We start from the raw sequence: 23,488 nt of genomic DNA on the forward strand, positions 1-23,488 counted from the left end.
GGCGGGCCTCTCGAGTGGTGCGGGAGGTCGCCCGCCACGCCGGGCGGCTTTCCCCGCCCCCCGTCCCGAGCTCAGGGGACCCCGCCGGGCGCGCGGGAGCGAGGGGAGGCCGGGAGGGGCGGCGGCTGGCGGACACGTGCGGGCCGGCGCGTAGAGATTCGCTCAGTAACGCCTGTGCCGGGGGCGGCGCCGCGGTTTGAATCTGGCGGCGGGGACGCGGGGACGCGGGGATCCGCGGGGTCGAGACCCGCCGGGCCGGCAGCCGCCGAGGGGGCCCCCGGGCGCTCCGGGACGACGTCGCCGCAGCTTTCCTCGGCCGTCGGGGCCCGGGGAGGTGCCGAGGGCGTGAGAGGTAGGCGGGCCGTCGGCGGACCCCGGGGCTGCCCCGTGCGCTCGGCCCCGCCGGACCGGGGGGCTCTGGCGAGCAGGGGTCCTGGGGTCCACCCGGACGCGTGTCCTTCGCGCCCCCTCTGGGGTTCCGTGTCGGAATCGAGTCTGGAGGGAGAGGCTTTTCATCCAGTCACGCGAATCAGTATCGACGATGGATAATCGTTTTCTCCCCCCCCCTCCCCTTTCAGATGGATCCGAGTTCCAGGGATCAGGAGCCCCGCGAAAGCGGGGAGTCTGCTGTTCATAATTCCGGTATGTGGCGATCTGCGCCCCCCCCCCCCCGTGAAGTGGAAGAGGACGGGGTGTCGACTCCTCCTAACACTGCCCGTCTGTTTTCAGAAAACGCCTCCTTCATCCTGGGGACCGGGAGGCTCGTGACCCCTCGGAGGAACCTGACGGAAGGAACCCCGAAGTGCTGCACGCCGGATGCCTTTGCATCACCCCTGAACTTTTCCACGGTGACGGTGGAGCAGTTGGGGATCACACCCGAAAGTTTTGTTAAGACCTCTGCAGGTGAGAGCGGCTGTCCTGCAAAGTAAGGGAAGCACGGTCCAGTGTTGTGCGTGTGCCGCGAGCTTCTGAGCTTGCTCTTGTTGGTACTGGGGCTTGAATTGAGAGCATTCTACCCTCCTTTAGTTTGGTTGTGCTCTGCTTGAGCCACTTCTCCATTTCTGGCTTTCTGGTGGTAAACTTAAGGTAAGAGTCTTACAGACTTTTTTTTTTTGTGGGTCATGGTGCTTGAACACAGCCTGGGTGCTGTCCCCGAGCTCTTCAGCTCAAGGCTACCATCCTACCCTTGAGCCAAGCCTCACCTCCTGTTTTCTAGAGGTTAATTAGAGATAGGAGCCTCAGGTCCCATTGTGTCCGGGCTGGCTTTGTACCTTGATCCTCAGAACTCAGCCTCCTGAGTAGCCAGGATTACAGGTGTGAGCCACCGTGCCTGGCTTCTTACTGATTTTTCTGTCTAGGATGATTTCAAACTGCAGTCCTTACACCTCAGTCTCTAGTAGAGAGGAAGTTTTCAACCTGACACGTGGGATCCAAGAAGTGAAGTTCAAATGAATAGTTACATGTTTTATGAGAATGTATAAGAGAAAATGTGCAATTTAAAAATAAAAAAAAAAAAGACCGACCGCTGAGTGGGTTTTGCCTCTGTCTACCTTCATGCCTTAGAAATGAGACTCCTTTGTGAGGTCTGACTTAGGTGGCGAAGAAAGAAGTATGGAAATGAAACTAGATTCGGAAATAGCATTTAGAAATGGAGGATAATGCAGAACAGAAAGGCCAGTTGCATTGTGTTTTCAAGACCCGAAGGTGACAGGTCCAGGTGCCACCTGACCGGTTCTTGTTTTCTCAGGAACATCATTCTTTTATAAAAAGTTATGTTTGTCTTGTGTATTTATGCTTGTGGGCAGAATTCAGGATAGTGTGATAAAGGTGAGTTAGTGTCTCAAAAGAAAAAAAAGCCCCCCCCCCCCCCACCGAAAGAAAATGCCCAGAATGTTGGAGGATTAGAACGGAAGGAATCTCCACTCCCTCTCCCTCCACAGGGGATACATTCCAAGATTCCCAGTGAGTTTAGAACTAAGGATATGAGGTACTGCTTTTTCCTATACATACATCCCGGTGATTAGGCTTGGTTTATAGTACGTACAGTAAGAGGTCAGGTGGTTAGCATGGAGCAGTTATAACCATGTAACCAACACTATGTGATTGTATGTTAGGATTTTCATTGCTGTGACAAAATACGTGACACAAACCCTTTAGAGTAAGAAAAGGATGACTTTGGCTCATGGTTCCAGGGGCTTTGATCTGTGGTTTCTTGCTCTATTGCTGTGGACCTGATGTGAGACAGAAAATAGGGCCAGTGAGACTATACCACCCAGTAATGCCATTATATGAATCCATTGAGGGACACATCCATGGAGTCAGAGCCCTTGTGATCTATGAACTATCACAGTGTGTGCTCTTATTCCAGAATATTTTACTGCCCTCTTTTCACTTAAAGCACAGAGCAACTTCTTTTATCATGCCTACATTGCCAGCATCACTACTGTTGAGCATCGGGTCGTTATTAAGTACAACAAGGGTTACTCGTGGCCAGCTCTGCCAGACTCAGCAGTTGTATCTGATAGCCAGAATGCCCAGGAAATGACATAATAGACAGTGGTGTTTGCAGTGGGGATCTGCTGGACACAGGAATGACCCGTGTCCAGAGTAAGGTGGAGCTGGCCAGCCTAGAGTGACACAAAATTTGTAACTTGTGAATTGTTTATTTTCTGGCCTTTTCCACAGACAGTTTTCAGACTGTGAGTATCTGAAGCCATGCATGCAATGTGAAATGGATAGGGAGGACTTTACTGTACAGGGGTATTGAAGAATAATTTTTCTTCAGATTCTCAGGGATATAATTTATAAAAGGAGAAATTCTATGCCCAAAGCAATACATTACCAATTCTTTTTTTTTTTTTTAACCAGTCGTGGGGCTTGAACTCAGGGCCTGAGCACTGTCCTTGAGCTTTCTCAAGGCTAGTGCTCTACCACTTGAGCCACAGGACTACTTCTGGCCTTTTCTGTGTATATGGTCCAGAGAAATCAAACCCAGGGCTTCGTGCATGCTAGGCAAGTGCTCTACCACTAGGCCACGCTCCCAGGCCCTCATTATCTAATTCTTTGTGCAGAAAATATGGCACAAAAATAAAAGATAATGGGAATGTTTCTGTGTATTTAGTCAACAGCTTTATTAAGACCTATGAGCAGGTGCTGGCATTCTAGCAACACAGGTTAATTCAGGACAACACACACCATCCCTGTGCCCTGCTGATGTTCAAACTACCTTGCCACCCTCCTCAGTTGTCCATAGCATGTGTTGTTTATTTTGCTTTCTCTGGGGCTGCTGCATCACTGGCACTGGACGTGATTGCTCCAGATTGCTTTGTATCGTTCTAATTCATAAGCAAGCTTTGTTACAGGGAAGTCATCGCCCTATCTGAAGAAGTTCAGACGGCGTTCTGCCGTGGGAACCCGGGGCTCTCCTGAAACAAACCACCTGATCCGCTTCATTACTCAGCAGCGGAACTTGAAGAATGCAGAGAAGTCTCCACTGGAGAAATCCTGGTCCTCCCCTTTCCAGGTCAGTCCTCTCGTGAATTCTGCTGTGTCACCACTTTACTTCGTTAAGCTCTCCGGTAGGGTGCTGCCTCTGGGTACGTCTTTACCTGATTCGGATCTGGCGAGCCTGTTGTCGGTGTGTAGAGGGTGAGTTAATTGTGCTTGATGAGGTTGAGTATGCCTGTGGTAACGGGAGACCTCTTTTTATTTTGCCAACTTTCTAATGTTAATATTTATAGCACCAGGAGAGGCACTGTTTTACTTTAGTAGCTTATCTTTGGTGCATTTTTACCCTTTCCTCTCCCCCACCAGTCTGGAGGTTTGAACTCTGGGCCTAGCTTTTGTGTTCAAGGCTTAGCACTCTACCACTTGAACCACGGTTCCACTTTTAGCTTTTTGTAGTTAATTTTCGATAAGAGGCTCATGGACTTTTCCTGCCCAGGCTGGCTTCAAACCATAATATTCAGATCTCAGCCTCCTGAATAGGTAGGGTTTTAGGCATGAGCCATTGGCACCCTGCTAGGGTTTATAATATTTTATGACAACTGTCTGTTGGTGTGTAAGGGACAATGGTTCTCTAGGACCAGATGTCCTTGAATAGCTGTGTAGAAAGGAACAAATTGCTTATCTGCTGATAAAGATAAATTTTGATACTTTTTCCAAATTTTAAATCAAAATAATAAATGTACCTAACAAGAAATAAATAGTCCATAGTGTGCATATTGTGTTGTGAAAGACATATACCCCTAGGATACCTTTCTTATGTGAGGGACATAGTTTTATGTATTGGATTTCTTATTAAAAGTAATGTATACACATTGCCTCTTTCCTTTTTTTCTTTATCTAGTATGGAACAGTAGTTATTGAAAGTTTTTCAGGCAGTTCAAAAAAAGAAAGAAAGAAAACAAAACTGGGCATTCGTAACTCATACCTGTAACCCTAACCTGTAACACCTCAGGAGGCTGAGATGTGAAGATGTGCGATTTGATGTCAGCCTGGGCAGGAAAGTCCATGAGACTCTAAATTTCAGTTAACCACAAAAACCTGGAACTGGAGTTGTGGCTCCAGTGACAAGAGTACCAGCCTTGAGCAGAAAAAGCTCAGTGTCAGTGCCCAGGCCCCAAGTTCAGGACATACATGCACACACACACACACATTTTTCAGGCAATGAAAGGGACCCTTGGAGTTCCTGAAAGTCCATGAAGTCCAAATATTTTTAATATTACTAAATCAGCAGGTGCTTTTCTTTCATAATGTTGATATTTATGTCCAAGATGCAATACCTATGATTCCTAATGCTGAGTAAAGTTGCTGCTGGCCTTAGTTTGAGGCCAGGCTGTGGTATAAAACTAAGGCCTTCTCAGGAAATGTCAGCTTCACTGCGTGTCCCTAATACACCAAAAATGGTCAGTTTTGTAGACCCATCCTAGCCCTAGCCCTTGAGTATTCTGTGAAGTGAGGAAGACCTCATCCAGCACTTTAGAAGCACATGAAAAAGTGTGCTGGGAGTTCTAGAACCTTCTCAGGTAATGGAACTATGTGTTGAACTAGCTATTTCGTTCTCATGGAGAATCATTTTTATCCGAAAGAGCAACTGACAAATCATGGCTAGTAAGATAGAAATGTGACTGTTATTTTCTCTAAATGAAGAGTAAATCTATCACATCTACAAATATTTCTTGCCAACAAGAAAATTTGCATTTTCTAAAGGATTTTGAAACTTTAGAAATCATGTGAGTTTGACAACTCCCCGATAGACTTTGTGATTAATCAATGGTGTTATTACTGTAATACTTCGAGACTGCCTAATAAAAAGTGCCAAGATTTGGAAGAGCTGTATAACATAACGAACAGATATTTTCCCCTGTGTGTGCTGGACAATTACAAGCCTCACATTCAATGTAGCCTAATAGACTGTAACAGAGCAGTGTGAAAGGTGCACTGATGGTAGGATTTCTTGACATTGCAGCTAGCCTTTATGAAATCTTAGTTGAGCTGGGCACAGTGATGCACTCGTGTCATCCCGGCCATGAATAAGGCTAGGATTGGGAGACTTAAGATTCCAGAATTACCCTACCAAAAATTGAGACCCTCTTCCAAAGCAAATAGAGCTGGGGGTGTGGCTTAAGTGGCAAGCACCCGCTTTGCCAAGCACAACTCTTTGACTTCATACTCCAGTACTGAAACACACAGAATTTTGTTGGGCTAGTTTAGTTACAGAAGGATATTCATAATTCTGAAGAGACTTAGGAGACATAGCAACATACGTAGTCTTTGTTGTAGTCAATAATTTTTGTTTTGTTTTTGTTTTTTGTGAGAAGGAAGGTGACTAAAAAAATTCTCTTTACAGGGCCAGGAGAATAGTGGCCTTTGGTAGAGTGCTTGCCTAGCATGCATGAAGACGGGGATTCGATTCCTCAGTACCACATACATAGAAAAAGCCAAAAGTGGTGCTGTGTCTCAAGTGGTAGAGCGCTAGCCTTGAGGAATGTGTGACAGTGCCCGGCCCTGACTCCAAGCCCCAGGATTGGCCAGGGTTTGGCCTAGTGGTAGAGAGCTTGCCTAGCATGGTTGAAGACCCGGGTGCGCTTCCTCAGAACCACATATATAGGAAAAGCTGGAATGGTACCGTGGCTCCCGTGGTAGAGTTCCAGCCTTGAGAACGTCCAAGGACAGTGGTCAGACCTTGAGTTCAGGCCTCAAAGTTGTCGAATAAAAAATTCTCTTTAAGTAGTTGTACAAAGAGAAGTACAGTACGTCTTGATCGGTAGCATCCCTCTCATTTGTCCCATCCCTCTCAGTAATTTTTTTTTGTAATGTATAGAGGGATTACAGTTACATTCGCCAGATAGTAGGTGCATTACTTGTCACACATTGATACCCCTTCTTATGTTTTTGTTCCCATTTCTTTCCCTCACTTTTTTTTTTCTTTTTTTTTGAGATGGGGCTTGAACTCTGGGCCTGGACACTGTCCCTGAGCTCTTCAGCTCAGAGCTACCACTCTTATCACATTGAGCCATAGCTCCATTTCCAGTTTTCTGGAGGTAATTGGAGATAAGAGTTTCACAGTCTTTTTGTGCCCCGGCTAGATTTGAATTGAGATCCTCAAATCTCAGCCTCCCGAGTAGCTAGGATTATAGGCGTGAGCCACTGCATCCAGCTCCCTCAGTAATTGTTAACAGAAAATATTGCTAGTATCTGCTGTGTGGTAGCCCAGAGCAGAGAGGCTGGAGCTATTGCTTTGGTTTGATGCTTAGTCTTATTACTACTTGAGGGTTGAGGCTAGCTGCTGATATCCTCTGTCTCAGTTTCCTCACATGCAAAATAAAGGTGATGCTTTACCAGCAAGTCTTTACAGTTAAATCTAGCATAAGTGACAAGGTACAATGTGCTTATGCAGTTCCTAGGACATGATAGTGGGCTTTACACTTTAAAAATGAAAACAAACCAGGATTTTGCTATATCATATATCTGCCCATTTGCTAGCTTTCTGATAGAACCAATTGGTTTTTTGGGGGGTGGGGTGGGGGAAACCTTTATTTTCAAATTAGGACTTAGTGTACATTATTTAACTCTGTAAGTATTTCTCAAAGTCCTGTGTAGGTATGTTATGGTTAATTTTCCATTCTTCCATGAATGTTGTTTTTCTGGTAGTTACTAAGTAACTTTTTTTCCCCTCTTTGGTTTAGTCTTCTCATTTATTTGTTTATTGCCAGTCCTGGGCCTTGAACTGAGGGCCTGGGCACTGACCTTGGACACTTTCTGCTCATGGCTAGTGCTCTGCCACTAGACCACGCTCCTGGCTCCTAGACTTCTCATTTCTATCATCTTCAGACCAGAGTTGTTACCAGAGGTGATTTTAGATTTTTACAAGTTTACATCAATAAAAATAGAAGATCAGCTAGTCCTGTTGGGCTAGTTATTTTTATAGGATCAGTTTAGTGGTGACTTTCTCCATTTTTCCTTTGCCAAGGCTCTCATTTTAGTGTTTGTGGCTGATGGCGCTGATATTTGCTTCCTTGTGTCTTATTGGCAGTTGTGCTGCTGTTTCCTCCTCTTTCCATGTCAGGCATTCGCTACTGGCTTCCCGAAGTGAACTATGCAGAATGAGTCTTCCTTCCCAATTCGTCCATCTCATGCTTCTCATTCTCTCCAGATGGGCTTTCTTCTTACATGATGTATTATTGGTCCCTGTGTGTTATTCTGAACTGGGTTTTCCTTTGAAGTTGGCTTATCTTCTTTCCTCGGGTCCTTCTCGGAGCCCCTGGCTCCTGTCCTGGCCAGCGCCCGCCCCTCCATAAAACATGCAGAACCCCTGGCCTGTTCTGACTGGCTCTGGTTCCCTTCCCCGGAGTTTCTGCGGCGGCCTGTTTCCACAGTTGGGCTTTATTTCTGCTGCCCTGTGGAGAAAATAATCTTTTTTTTTTTTTTGATTTTTTTTTTATTGTAATTAGTAAAAGGGTTACATGATATTTGCCAGATAGAAGGTGCATTAATTCACATACATTGATACCCTTTCACATGTCTTGGTACCCATTACCCTGCCCCCAACACCCCCCACCTGTCTTGGTTGAGAAAATAATCTTGACTAGAGAATTTTAGTGTCCTGTACTAAACAGCATTTTAAAGTGCTCAAGTTCCAAGGACCTTAACCCGCCATTCCAAAATCTGATCAGAGAATAAGGAAACCCCCTCCAAGGTAGTTTGTGCCTCTGAGAGGGCTTTCCTCTGTCAGAGAGCCGTTTGTGAAGGCTGCATGCTGTTTATGTCATAAATGTTTACATCATCACGCGGGTCTGAATGTTAAGTGCACTGTTATGTCATAGAAAGTTTTTTTTCCTGAGCATATTTAACTGGGAATAGAGTGAAGTAGATGAACATATCATCAAGCATGTCTTCAAGACTTTAACTGCTTTTTCTCCATCTGATATCTGAAAAGAAGGTAAATGTAACTTTTATGGAGGTGAAAATTTAAACACGGCCCCTCCTTCTCTTTGTCAGTGGGAATATCAGTGTAGTAATGGAAGAGAAATCAGAAATTTGTTTTTGTATGAACTGAACTTTGTTTCTTGGAAGTATTGATACTTGAACTCAGGCTCTGCTAGTGCCTACTAAGCAGGTCCTCTACCCCCTGAGCCACACCCCAGTTCTTTTGGCTTAGAGTTTGGTTTTCAGATAGTCTTACACATATCACACTGGCCAGTCTTGGATCAGGAGCTCCTTCCCTGCCCTTCCCTTCCTAAGCAGCTGGGATTACAGCCATGTGCTACCATGCTGGGCTTGTTTTTGATATGAGACTTGCTAACTCTTTGCCTGGGCTGGCCTAGAACTATCTTTTCTTTTCTGAATGGATGAGATGAATGCACTGAACTCTAAAATGTTATATTATAATTTGTAATAACTTGCCATTATTTAATGCTTCTTTTCTGCTAGTATAGTAAGATTCATTTTAGTGAGTAATCTTTGCCTAGAATCTGGTTACCAGGGTTTCCAGAGAGGCCTTGGATTTACCCCACATGAATGACTGATTTCCTGCCCCCACAGAAGTGATTTCCCTGGCTCCTACGTGCAACAAAAGGTGTCACTCAGATGACTTTTAGTAGATGATTTGAACACATTCTGTGATAAAATTCACGAGTGGGCAGTTTCCTTCTATCGAACCTTCTTGTCCATCTCTGGGATTCGGTGTTGCCTGAAAGTTGTTCATCTGCAAATCACAGGGGAATAATGTCTTTCTTTTGCCTGCCAGTCCCAGGCTGCTTTGAACATGCGTGGTCCCTGGGCGCATTCCTCACAGTGATAGCCAGTGTAAGGCTACATGTGCACTGCTAAGCTCTCTTTCTCTGGTTTTGAAAACTAGGGAGGAGCAGAGGGGCCACGCCCACCCTTACAGCATAGGCAAATGTCCACACAAGAAGTGTGTTGCATGGCTTTATCACCACTTATCTTCAGAAAGCCTTTGTGTATTGAGTTTGGTGGTGTTAGGTCTAGAACACAGAAACTGTTGGATTTGTAAAAACCTTTATGTTTCTGTCCCTTCACAGGGTAGCCCTGGACCTTATCGAAATGTTAGTTCTTTAAGAGAGCGAATATCTGCTTTCCGGTCAGCTTTTCACCCCATAAAGGAAAACAAGAAAATGGCTCATTGTCCAGAATTCTCAGAGTCAGAAGGTGGGTGTGAGACAGCAGGTGTGAGTGAGTGAGTGGAAAGACTTCCTTTAGGCTGACATTTGTGTTTAGAAATTCAAGCTTCTGGAACATGAGAAAAGCTTAGTTTCATAATGTGCAAGATTCTTCTAGAAAACAGTTGTGTCTGTACATGGACCCTCACATTTAAAATTCAAGACATTGCATGTATAAATGTTCATTTCTCGTTTCTCTGATCTGAGGATAGAGCACAAGGCCTGGGCATGCTGAACAAGTATACCACCCAGATACCATCTGGTTTGTCTTGACCACTGTGAGATTGGCCTCCTAAGGTTTCATTGCAACATTGTCACAATTAAGTTTCAAATTTGAAGCACTTGGAGTTAACTAGATCACTTCAGCTTTTGCACAGGGCATTTGGCAAAATCTGCATGTTCAATCCTTGACTTTTATGGAATTATTGTTGTTTAGCAAATAGTTATGTGAGTACCAGATACCCAGTTCTGGACATTGTCCACAATATATTCAGCTTGATAGCAGAGTAGTCTGCTATATTCCCGACTGCATCTCTAAGATTATTATGTTACTTTTCAGTCGCTTTCTGAATTTTTCAGTCACAAAACACTTTTAGGTATCAAGACTTGACAATCTTTGTCTTAACTGAGATCATTATAACCATTCCTCTAGAACTTTAACCTTTGAGGTTCCCAAAAAATTCTGTATCACTTCTCAAACTGTCTTCCCAATTTGTTTTTATAGACTATAACTTGCTTATTTGAATTGTTGTCTGGGTTTTACATTTGTAACCTCTGTCTCTATAATTCTATAGATGCTAAATTCCCATTTTTGTCAGTAGGAAGAACTAAAGCATATTACAATTGTATTTTTTCCACAAAAATTCAAAACAGAACACTATTAGATCATAACCACTCCCTTTACAATGTTCAAAATGAAAGGCTTCACAGCAAGTTTATCTTTTTGGTAGTCATATTCTTTTTTCTTTCACTCCTATTTCCTTTTTGAGTGATAAACAGATCTTCAGACATACAGAATTGTCATAAAAGTATTATAATACACAAGATATTAAAATAATACACTAAGTGAAAATACTACCAGGTGCTGGTGGCTCATGCATATAATCCTAGCTACCCAGGAGTCTGAGATTTAAGGGTCATGTCCAAAGTCCACCTGGGCTGACTTAACCAACAGAAAACCAGAAGTGGAGCTGTGGCTCAAGTGGGAGAGCACCAGACTTAAATTAAGCAAAAATAGCCACATGAGAGCGTGAGGCCCTAAGTTCAAGTCCCAGTACCAGCATACATACAAAAAAAAGTATGGGGCAGGGGAGAAATTTACATTCCTATCTCATTTGTGTCTGTTTTCTATGAGTAGCTGGAAAGGAAGGCCTTGGTGAGTATCAGCAGTGTGGGTCCTCTACGAACTCATCCAAACGTCGGAGACTATCCTCACAGAGCAAGTCCACCCACCCTTTCAGCACTGTGGAGGGAAAAGTGATGGATGTGCAGGCGTTGACTGCTGGCGCCCCCGGGCCGCGTGCTCTGGGCACCGCTGCTGATGGTCCTGAGGTGAGCCACACCTTCCCCACTAGACACACACACCGGGCTCAGAGGCAGTTTGAAGACTGCCAGGCCAGGGCCTTTCCTCAGTCATAGTCCTTTGTTCAGTCCCACTCACTGGGGCTTTAAATCGCCAGTGTGTTTCCTATGTGCTAATTTGATTGTTACAAGGCTCAGTTTTAATAGGTGGGCTGCTTTTGGCCACTGTGGGAAGCCAGCCCTGGTGTCTTCTGCACGAAGGGATGATTTGGGTGTGTCTTCCAGCAAGTTCTTTTGTTGTTGTTGTTGTAGTTACTGTTTGTATAAGTACTGAGGCTTGCACTCAGGATCTCTTGCTCTCACTTGACTTTCTCATTCACAGCCAGTGCTCTACCATTAGAGCCATGTCTCCCACTTTGGCTTTTTGCCTCTTAATTAGAAATAAGAATCTTGAAGATTTGTCTTTCTGGGCTGGCTTTCAACTGAGCCCCTCAGGTCTCAGCCTCCTGAGTTGCTGGAATTACAAGTGTGAGCAGCCAATACTTGACTCCTCAGTCAAGCAGCTTTTTGTGTTTTGGGCATACAGACAGACAATTTAAGCATGGACTACAGCTTCCTGTGGTAGTAAGTGCATGGAGATTGTGTGTATCTGTCTGTCTGTCATCGTCTTGTACTTTTACTTGCGAACCCTGTCTTGCTTGAGACTGGTCAGGAAGCAAATTGCTATTCAGCCATTCCTTTTGTTCTGCTCACTTCTTTGAGGTAGACTTGTGGAGTTTTTTGGCCTATAACCACCGAGTCCTGCCAACATTCTTTTTTTTTTTTTTCCTGCCAACATTCTTAAAGGACAAAGGCTCATGTTTTCCTAGGGCAGGAGGAATTACCTCTACTGAAGTTCATTGGCCATCATGCAAGTATGAGTGCCTTCAGTTGTTTTGTGCTCTTGGTTTTAGTTTTTTCCAGGAGCTTCTCATTTTCTTTTTGGGAGGACGCAACTGCCACATCACAGCTAGAGCTTTTCTCTGCCTGCTCTGTCACTCCACCCAGCTCATCACTTGGCTTAGTGCATGCTTGTCAGTCAGTAGAGATTCCTAGATCTAGTAGGTTTCTTTTGTGTCTCCAAGTTGCTCCCCTTACTATGTTCAGCTTAATATAAAGTCAACATCTGACTGAAGCAATAGTAATTGTCATCAGAACTTGGATTGGCTAGAGGCACAGCATAATGCAGAAATAATTGCAGGGTTGATGTGAACAGGTTTTCTCTCCTAGCTATTCTCTTTTCATGTTTGCTTAGTCCTTATGTAATATTTGCCTTTACCTTGGGAATTTGTTGTTCAGTAGATAAGCAGATAACACAGCTTTCTCGGCTTCCAACAGGAAACAAAAGTGTGTCCTCTGAACTTTCTTGAGGGCTAAACTTTTGGTGGGGATATTTAGGGTACAATAAGGATGAATAGTCCATTGTTAAATCACTGTAGACTCTTGCTTACTGGAAGAGTTCCATATAATTCATAATGCTTACTTGATTCTGCATTCAGATACTAGTCATAATGTAAGTAATAAGATACAGTACTCGGTGTGTGTGTGTGTGTGTGTGTGTGTGTGTGTCTGTCTGTCTGTCTGTCTGTATGTGTATGCATGTGTGTACAATACTGGAATTTGAATTCAGGGCCTCACACCCGTTGAAAGTACTCTACTACTTGCACCTAGGCCCAGGCTCTTGGCTTTAGTCATTTCTCAGATAGGGTCTGAGCTTAGACAGAGATCTTCTTACCTGTTCTCCCAATAACTGGGACCACTAGGTATGCATACTGTGCTCAAATGGTTGGTTGAGGACCAAGCTGGCCATGAACCACCCTTCTCTTGATTTCTACCTCCTAAGTAGCTTGTGCTACCTCTCTGAGCCACTAATTTACTCTTAAATGTTTCTTCCCCAGAAGTCATCTGACCTTGGTTTTCCCCAGTCTGGCTTTGTGGTTGAAGAGTCCATTTCTGTTCCAGAGCTCACAGAGGCTTCAAATGGTAAGTGTATCCTCTCCCTTAGTGCAAGTGACATTTGAAGTTAGTGTGGCCATATACTAAAATTGGGGGACAGTAACGAGGTTTATTTTATTGTTGGGGTGATATTCAAAGGGGTTACAGTTACATTTATCATGTAGTACATTACTTCTTGAGCATTGTTACCCCTTCCCATTTTTTTCTCCCACTTTTCCTCTTCCCACCCCCTCCCACTCCTCTTGTTTTTCCCTTACCTTCCCATTTTCAAATACACAATTCTTTTATTTATATAAGTTTATTATATGCGATTGCATTACCATCTTCTTCCAGATTGTACTGTACAGTTTTACATAAAATACAGAAATGGACAGCTGTAGCTGAAGCCCACCACTCCACAGCTCCTACAGCATTTTGTAGTTGTTCATGTATTGTATTTGCTTCATTGTAATGCCATAGATGTACAGCTTTGCTTTAAACCATCAAATAGAATCCAAACAAGGAGTGAATTCAGGGCTTTGCCCTTGCTAAGCAGGTGTTCTACCACTCTAACCACACCTCCAGCCCCCTTCACATTACTTTTGAAGTAGTCTGGTACTCTTTTCCCAGGCAGGCCTCAGCCCCGGTCCTCCTCCTGAGGCTGCCCATGTAGCTGGTCTACAGGCATGCTGTCAGCTCCATACTGGGCGTGTTTATTATAATGAGGTGCTAAACTTTTGCCCAAGCTGGTCTCAAACCACAGTCTTCCAAATATCCACCCGCTGAATGTCTTAATAATCACATGATCACCTTTGCACACACCAAGCAGGCTTGGGTGTCTTCTGTGTCTCACCTTGATGGCTTTTATCTCGAAGGTCTTGCGGTTGCTGACTGCCAGGAGGCTGATGCCATCCCGCTAGATGTGCTTATTGGGGGAGTGCGTGCCCACTTGCACCCAAACATCACGTCACCCACGATGCCAGTGTCTCCACTGTCCGAGTCCTTTGTGCTTCGTTCTGTGTTGAAGAAACCTCCCTCGAATCAACTTCCAGAGAGCTGGCAGGTAGGAAGATCCCTTTTTCTAAAGGGTAGTGTAGAAGGGTCTGTTCCCTTCTTCTTTTCCTGCTTGTTCTTTTCCTGTTTGCTTCTTGTATTCTTCAGTTTTGCGGTGTGTGGTCTGAGGTCAGCCTCTGGCTTGCCAGGAGGGTTGCTCGGTCTCTGAGCTATGCCTCTGCCCCTGTCTTTACACTGGCCATTTTGAGGTTTTGCATTTTACCTGGGCGTGCACTGGGACTGTTGTCTTTTTGTCTTATTCTTCCTGCTGCCTCCAGGATGACAGGTGTAAGTCTCCACGCCCTGCATCTTCCATCAGGAGAAAGTCTTGCAAACTTTTTTTTGCCCAGGCTGGCCTGAAACCATATTGTGTAACCCATGAATGATGCCATAAATACCCAAAGGCTGCCCATCCCTGATATGTAGATAACCGATAGTTGCTATTTTGAATGTTTCTTTTATAACTTTATGTGGGTTGAAGAGCTTATTTGGATCCTTAATTCCTCCAGCACAGCTTATGAAGTCTTGTGTTTATTTTCTCTTACTTGACATCTTAATGACATAACAAACTGCAAGTTGTACCGCTAGAATCATAGGAAGACATTGACAACCGAGTCAATAAACTACTAAGGGATATTGATACTGGTTGTGTAACATTGGTTGGTTAACAAAGTTGGTGTTATTTATGGACTCCTTCAGTAGTTTTGATGAAAAATAAATCTGAATGTGATTGTTGTATGTTGTGTAAGTTTTTCTCATATCCTGGTCAGGAAGCTGACTGGCTCGGGACATAGCTGTTACTAAGGACGTGGCTGTGGGCAGGACTGTGCCTTGAGCAGGTTCTATTGTAGGGGAAGCTAGGTGATGAGGACAAGGACTGAGGTGGGAGGAGGAATGTGGGGATGAGAGTTACTTAGAGTGGACTGGAGTGTCTCGTGTTTGTAGCCCTAGCAACTCAGGACACAGATCTGCACGATTTTAGTTGAAAGCCTGCCTGGTTTTGTTTTTGTTATTTTAGAGTAATACTTACAACTCAGGCTATTCATATATGTATATATGTATATATGTATGTATGTATGTATTTATGTATGCATTTATTTATTTATTGTGGCTTAGGGGCTTGAACTCTGGGCCTGGGCACTGTCCTCCCTGAGCCTCCTCATACCCAAGGCTAATGCTCTACTATTTTGAGCCACAGTGCCTCTTCTGGTTTTCTGGTAGTTGATTGGAGGTAAGAGTCTCAGACTTCCCTGCCCAGTCTACCAGGATCCTCAGATCTCAGCCTCCTGAGTAGCTAGGATTACAGGAGTGAGCCACCAGCTTCTTGTCAGGCTATTTTTTTTTTAATTAAAGAATTTATTAACATTGATTTTTACATCATATTTCAAATGACGTATATAACAAACAAGTATTCAAGAAGGGAATCTATATACAATCACTGGCACTTAGATTTTTAGAACATAATTAAAATTAGGCTGAGGGTTTGTATGTTATAGATACATATTAATCTATGTAATAAAACATTATGTCTATAGAGGTCATAAATGTTTATGTCTATGTAGTTATGTTTATATTTCTAGTACCATGTCCATACCTCAGGCTATTTTTTAAAATGATAGCTCTTATTTATTTACATTATAGACCTACTCAGTTCCTTCTAGCTACTCTACTAAAATGAATGTCTTTTATCAAGTCATTTCATAGTATAATTTTTAAAATTATCTTCAGTAGATATACAGAGGGCTTTTAGTTCAACATGTCAGTTTGTGAATATAATACGTCTTGATCTATGTTGTTCCTTCTGTCACTACGCGCATGCACACACATCTGTCCCAGCCTTATCCAGCCCTTAAATCCTCTGGTTCATTTTCACTGTGAATGTTGAGTACTGACTGTATTTACCCACCCTTCCACTCTCCGTTCTTCCTTCCCTTTCCCCTTAACCCTCCATGTCCTCAGACAGGACATGTTTCAGCTTCCTGGCATTCATTTTGCTCACCTGTCTGCTAATTGTTCAAGGGGTTCCACCTTGGGAACGCACCCCTGACTGTAGCATTCTTTATGCAGTTGAGTCCTACACATGTGTGTCTGTTCCTGCATGTGTTTATAGTAGTATGTGGCGCAAGCCCCCTGTCCTGAGACTGTGGTCTTTACGTCGGGATGATGATGAGACTAAAGGTCATCTTGAGTGCTCCAGCACCTGTCTGCCTTGCAGGAAAACATCAGGCTCTCCATTCTTACTGTCTTATTTAGGAACACCACCACAGCCTCTGCAACCATGGACCGCATCCATGCTTTATCTCCAGTTCTTCAAACTGCTGCAAAGAACAAAAAGCAGGTAGAACATTTCTTAAATTGATTTTCAGATAGTAAAACTGGATGTGGGACCAGGAGCATGGCCTAGTGGTAGCATGCTCACCTAGCATGTACGAAGCCCTGGGTTCGATTCCCTAGTACCACATACACAGAGAAAGCCAGAAGTGGTACCGTGGCTCAAGTGGCAGAGTGTTAGCCTTGGGCAAAAAGTGTCCGAGGACAGTGCCCAGGCCCTGAGTTTAATAAAGCCCCAGGACTGGGGCTGGATGTGATGTGTCAGGTTTTAGTGATCCATTAGTGCAATGCTGCACCTTTTGTTCCATGGGAATGAAGAGCTGTTGGCGCAAGTAGAATGACTGGGGTCTCAGAACTGGTCTGGGATTTAGAATGTGTCTAAATGGTAGAGCACCCGCCTAGCATACCCGTGATCCTCCCCCCACCACCAAAAATAAAATCTTTCATCCTTAACCTCCTGGAAGAACTTGTAAACAACATTGCATTCCTATTTTGTAGACTTTGCAGATAGGCAAGTTTTTACTTTAAAATCTAGGCCATGTTTTCACTGGAAATACGCTTCTCTTTTTTCTTTTTTTTTGAATTTGTTCTATACATTCTTGTCATACCAGTAATAGCTGAATATATCATGTTCCAATATTCTAGTATATGCCTTTTACTTATTTTTGATGATGGGCTATTTTCACTCAAAGCTGAAGCTCTACCAGTGGGTCCAGAGCCCCACTTCCAGCTTTTTGGTGGTTAATTGGAAATAAGAATTTAATGGGCTTCCCTGCCTGGGCTGGCTTTGAACTGAGGTCCTCAGATCTCAGCCTCCTGAGTAGCTAAGATTACAGATGTGAAACACTGGCATCTGGTCAGTGTATTCCCTTTTAGATAAGAAATGCAGCTTCATGTTTTGGCATTTTTTACTTTTCCTACCTGTTGAAGGTGAAGACACTTGTAAGGTGCTGGCCCCAGTCACTGCGAGGAAGAGGAAAAGAGTGACCTTCGGAGAGGACCTCAGCCCTGAGGTGTTCGATGAGTCTTTGCCAGCAAATACTCCGCTGCGTAAAGGAGGCACACCTGTCCGTCAGAAGGACTTGAGCACTGTTGGCCCCCAGTACCCCGAGCAGTCACCACTTCCTGAGCAGTTACTTCAGCCCAATTTCAATGACAAGGAGGAGAATCTTGTGAGTGGGATACATTAGAGCTGCATCCCGCTGTACCTGTTGGGACATGAGCGTTGACTGTGACTGTGGTAGAACACCTGACTGAGCTGAGGAAGGAGACATTACTTTTGGCTCGTGGTTTCAGAGGTGTCATGACCCCTGTGTTAGGGCAGAGCAGCATCCTGGCGGCAAAGGGGCTTCTCCACCAGCTGTCAGCCAGGGGAGGAGAGAGGGAGGGCTTGAAAGAGGAGGGAGTAGGGGAAAGACAGCTTCTTCACACGTGGCTCAAGTGTATAATTCTAGCTGTTTGGAGGCAGGGATCAGGGGATTGTGCTTTGAGATTAGTCCAGGCAAAAAGAAGTTCAAGAGACTCCATTTCAAGCAGTAGGCTGTGTACAGTTAAAATGTGCATGTTATTCCAGATACAAGGGGTGCTCAGGGAAGCCAGGGCCTAACACAAGACCCTACCCAAAAATAACCAAAAGGGCTGGAGGCATGAATCAAGTGGTAGAATGCCTGCCTGTCAAGAACAAGGTCCTGAGTTCAATCATCACTTCTGCACACTCTCTCCCCTCCCCCCCAAAAAGGTCAGCAATTAAAAAATTACGCTTTGAACTTATGAGATAAACTATATGAATGCCATATTGTAAACAGCAATTTCTTTGTTTCCTGGTTTCCCTATTAATAATACTTGGATGTCACATTGCACATGGCGTATTTCATGGAACCTAAGTGTTATTGATGCCAAGACATACCATTACTTTCAGAGTCACTGAGGGAAAGTACTGAAACTAACCACACTGTAAATTATAAGAGGGATCAAAGTGTGAAAGAGCAATTTTCTTAGGCTGAAATCCTATATAAATTTCTGGGTTTGCTAAGATGAAAAAGATGAACATTCTTTTAACCAAACTAATCAGGGGAAGAAAGGGAGAACAGTTTCTAATATAAGGAAAGACGGCTGGCACAACTACATCCTCGGGTAGGATCCATTAAGTTCAGTAAGGGGACATGGTGGTGATCCATGTGCAGATGAGGTCAACAGCCGCGTTCCTCAGCAGACAGATCTGCCTTCAGGAGAGATGAATTGTCTCACTAGTTCCTCCAAGTAGAGCAGTTGAAGTCACTAAAATCTTCCCACAAAATGAGCTGCTGACAGTTTTCCTGACAGCTCCCTCCCAAACATGTAAGTAGGTTGCCAGTGGACTGATGTGTACACATTCTCTAAACGCTTGGGAGGGGTGTAGACATGCCTTGGAGGTGTTGATTCCAGCACTCACCTGAAGGACACCTGACAAACAGTACAAGAAAACCATAGTCCTTAAAATTGTGGCCTAAAAAGATTTAACCCAGGGGTGAAACTCAGTTCTGTGTGTGAAGAGTATAGTTTACCAGGTTAGCGCGCACCAAGGCAGGAGATCTCTTGAGATGCTGACACACATGTGACAAAATCCAGCATTCTTTTTGTTTTTCTTTTAATCTCTGGAAGACAGATTCGCTCCTGTTTCTGTGGCACTTGTTTGGGTGACATTTGTTCTGTTTATACTGCCATTTTGCCTTAATGTTCCTCAGTACTTACACAGTGTTACCAGGACGTGTTTTGTAATAGATTTTTACGTGGTTATAGTTAGACCACGGGATTTTTTTTCATATAATGAAAACATAATTTATAATTTTGTGGTGATGAAAGGGTCATAGTCCCAGGTAAATAAGAAACCCCCAAAACAACACAGCAGGGGTGGGGAGTATGACTGGTCGACATGTGCCTGCCTTACCGTTAAGCACAAAGTCCTGGGCTCAAGTCCCAGGGCCTCCAAAAAGCCCTCCTCCCCAGAAAAGCACCTTAGCAGTGGCTTATCATAGTTACTTCACTGTTTTGTTTTGTTTTTTTTTTTGCTTTTGTTAGTCCTGGGGCTTGAACTAAGGGCTTGAGTGTTATCCCAGAGCCTCTTTGTACTGAAGGCTAGTGCTCTAAAATAAGAGCCACAGCACCACTTCTGGCTGAGAGTCTCACAGACTTTCCTGCCCGGGCTGGGCTGGGCTGGGCTGGGCTGGGCACCGCACCACAATCCTCAGATCTGAGCTTCCTGAGTAGCTAGGATTACAGGTGTGAGCCACTGGCATCCGTCTCTTCACTGTTTTTGTTTTTTTTGTTTAGGGAGTATGGGCTTTGAACTCTAGGCTCAAGCTTTACCACCAAGTCTTGATTCCAGCCTGGTTTTTCACGTGTTACTTTTAGGATATAGTCTCACTTCCTGCCTGTGCATAGCTGAACTACAGTCAGCCTATGTAGACTTCCCATAGGGGCTGAGATGACAGGGGCACACCACCACAGCCAGCAACTGCAGCCTTCCAGCTAGCTTGGCAGTGTGAGTCTCTGCAACTCGGTATAAGTTGAGAAGGGGTCATCCTTTTCTTGGCTTGGGCAGGCCTCAAACTTGGATCCTCCCAGTGTCAGCCCCCCAAGTAGCTAGGACTCCCAGGATTGGTGCAGAACCATCTGGTTACTTTCATGTTCCAATAAATACTTGTTTTTCTTTTTAATGAATGACAATAAACATTTTATTAGCGAGATGAAGAGTCGGCATTATATAATTATGCTTGGACTTCTTTTTAATGTTTTGCTATTTCCTCTCTCCCTCCTTCCCTTCCCTCCTCCTCCTCTCTTTAGGTCCTTTTCATTTTTATTCTGAGTAAAAATTCATGTTATGTATCTACTGAATTTAAAGAGATGTAATTTCTGCTGTTTTTTTCCATTTCTTTAGGAAAACATAGAACCACTTCCGGCATCGTTCCCTATTCTGAGTCCTAATAAATCTTCACCGTCTGAGCCTGTCTCAGGTAAATATCATCTCAAATCCTACACATCTGCCTTCTGTCATTTTCATTATGTAAAACTTGATCCATAATCTTGTTTTCTTTTTCTTTTTTCTTTTTTTTTGTTTTGTCAGTCTTGGGCTTGAGCTCAGGGCCTGAGCACTGTCCTTGGACTTTCTCAAGGCTAGAGCTCTACCATTTGAGCCACAGCCACCACTTCTGGCTTTTTTCTATGTGGTACCGAGGAATTGAACCTGGGTCTTCATGCATGCTAGGCAAACACTCAACTACTAGGCCAAACTCCCAGCCCCTTGATCTATATTTTTTTATTTAAGAATTTGTTAACATTGATTTTTACATCATGTTTCAAATGACGTATTTAACAAACAAGTATTCAAGAAGGGAATCTCTATATACAGTCACTGGTACTGTTTGGATCTAATGGCCACATATTAAGGATACCATGCGCCTTCTGGTGTTGACTTGTTTCACTCAACATAATTCACTCTAGATTCATCCACTTCCCTGCAAATGCCATTATTTTATTTTGTCTATTGGCTATGTAGAATTCCATTGTGTATATATATACCACATTTTCTGTATCCATTCATCTGCAGTAGGGCATCTGCATTGTTTCCATCGCCTGGCTATTGTGAGTAGTGCAGAGATGAACATAGCTGATATCATATCTTGGGTTATGATGTTCAGGGTAGATGCCCAGAAATGGTATGGTGAGATCATAGGGAAGGTCAATTTTCAGTTCTTTAAGAAACCTCCACACTGCTTTCCAGAGTGGCTGAACTAGCTTACAATCCCACCAGCAGTATAGTAGGGTTCTTTTTTCTCCACAACCCCACCAGCATTTATCATTTCTGATTTCAAAATCTTGGCCATTCTTTTTGGAGTAAGGTGGTATCTTAGGGTTGTTTTTATTTGCATTTCCTTTATGACCATGGATGATGAGCATTTTTCTCATATGCTTTTCTGCCATTTTAATCTCTTCTTTTGACAAGTCTCTCTTTAGTTCCCTTGCCCATTTAGTGAATGGTTTGTTGGGTTTGGGGTAGGGGATTAGTTTCTTGAGTTCCCTGTAGATACTTGAATATTAAGCATTTGTCTGATGTATTATTGGTAAATATCTTTTCCCAATTAGTTGGCTGTTTTTCTACGTTAGTGGCTATGCTTTTATCTGTGGAGAAACTTTATATTTAGGTAGCCCCATTTATCAAGTCTCTCTCCAATCTGTTGTGACCCTGGGATTCTGTTCAGGAATTTTTTGCCTGTGTCTATTTGTTCCAATGTCTCTCCTACTCTGTCGTGTAGCAGTTTCACGGTTTCCGGTCTGACATTGAGGTCTTTGATCCATTTTGAGTTAATGGTTGTGCATGGTGAAAGGCTAGGATCAATTTTTAGTTTTCTGCATGTGGCTGCCCAGTTTTGCCAGCACTAATAATTGAATAGGCTGTGTTTGTTCCACTGTATATCTTTGGCTCCTTTGTCAAATACAAGTTGACTATAGGTATGTGATTCTATTTCTGGATCTTCTGTTCCACTGATCTTCTAGTCTATTTTTGTGCCAATATCAAACAGTTTTTGTTATTATGGCTCTGTAATAGAGTTTGAAGTCTGGTATTGTAATACCACCAGCATTGCTCTTTTTGCCTAGAATTGTTTTGGCTATTCTAGGACTTTTCTTGTTCTATATGAACGTTTGGATTGTGTCTTCTATTTCAATAAAGAATGTCTTTGGGATTTTGATGGGGATTGCATTGAATTTGTATATCAGTTTTGGCAGTATAGCCATTTTCACTATGTTGGTTCTCCCTATCCATGAACATAGGATGTTTTTCCATTTCCTAGTATCCTCTTTAATTTCTTTTGTTAGGCTTTTATAGTTTTCATTAAATAATTCCTTTACATCTTTGGTTAAGTTAATTCCTAAGTATTTTATTCTTTTGGGGGCTATTGCGAATGGGATCATTTTCTTGATTTGCCCTTCTGTTTGTGTATTGTTGGTGTACAAGAAGGATATTGACTATTTTTTTTTTTTTTTTTTTTTGCCAGTCCTGGGCTTGAGCTCAGGGCCTGAGCACTGTCCTTGGACTTTCTCAAGGTTAGAGCTCTACCACTTGAGCCTCAGCACCACTTCCAGCTTTTTGTATGTATGTGGTACCAAGGAATCGAACGTGGGTCTTCGCGCATGCTAGGCAAGCACTTTAACCACTAGGCCAAACTCCCGGCCCGGATATTGACTTTTGAAGGTTAATTTTGTATCCTAACACTTTGCTAAAGTGGTTTATTAATTCTAGGAGTTTGGGAGTGGAGTTTGTTGGGTCACTCATGTAGAGGATCATGTCATCTGTGAATAGGGATAGTTTAATTTCTTCTTTCCCTATGTGCATCCCTTTGATGTCCTTCTCTTACCTTATTGCTCTGGCTAAGGGTTCCAACACTATATTGAAGAGAAGTGGAGAGAGTGGGCATCCCTATCTAGTTCCTATTTTTAAGGTAAATGGTTCCAGTCTTTCATCATTTAGTATATTGGCTGTAGGTTTGTCATATATGGCTTTGATTATTTTAAGGAATGTACCTCTTAGTCCTATTTTTTCTAGTGCTTTCAACATGAATGGATGTTGTATTTTGTCAAATGCCTTCTCTGCATCCAGAGAAATTATCATATGATTCTTATCCTTAGCTCTATTGATGTAATGTATTACATTGATTGATTTACGTTAACCAGCCTTGCATCTGTGGGATGAAGCCTACTTTATAGCAATGTGTAATTTTATTTATTTATTTTTTTTGCCAGTCCTGGGCTTGAGCTCAGGGCCTGAGCACTGTCCTTGGACTTTCTCAAGGCTAGAGCTCTACCACTTGAGCCTCAGCACCAATTCTGGCTTTTTTCTATGTATGTGGTACCGAGGAATTGAACCCCGGTCTTCATGCATGCTAGGCAAG

General features: G+C 43.4%; 1 protein-coding gene across 1 annotated transcript in view; it reads left to right on the forward strand.

The window, feature by feature from the left end:
• The first annotated feature begins 204 nt into the window (after positions 1 to 204).
• Positions 205 to 23,488, forward strand: part of Cdca2 (cell division cycle associated 2) — a 38,453-nt gene continuing 15,169 nt past the window's right edge. The window contains exons 1-11 of the mRNA XM_090353730.1: positions 205 to 352; positions 579 to 642; positions 730 to 903; positions 3,363 to 3,523; positions 9,546 to 9,672; positions 11,041 to 11,234; positions 13,142 to 13,226; positions 14,054 to 14,241; positions 16,485 to 16,569; positions 17,493 to 17,734; positions 20,479 to 20,554. Of these exons, the coding sequence (XP_090209856.1) occupies positions 579 to 642; positions 730 to 903; positions 3,363 to 3,523; positions 9,546 to 9,672; positions 11,041 to 11,234; positions 13,142 to 13,226; positions 14,054 to 14,241; positions 16,485 to 16,569; positions 17,493 to 17,734; positions 20,479 to 20,554 (1,396 nt within the window). The 5' untranslated portion in view covers positions 205 to 352. The remainder of the gene's footprint in view (positions 353 to 578; positions 643 to 729; positions 904 to 3,362; positions 3,524 to 9,545; positions 9,673 to 11,040; positions 11,235 to 13,141; positions 13,227 to 14,053; positions 14,242 to 16,484; positions 16,570 to 17,492; positions 17,735 to 20,478; positions 20,555 to 23,488) is intronic.

Source organism: Megascapheus bottae, chromosome 20 (assembly GCF_031878675.1).
Source record: "Megascapheus bottae isolate mThoBot1 chromosome 20, mThoBot2.hap1, whole genome shotgun sequence".
Taxonomy (NCBI): domain Eukaryota; kingdom Metazoa; phylum Chordata; class Mammalia; order Rodentia; family Geomyidae; genus Megascapheus; species Megascapheus bottae.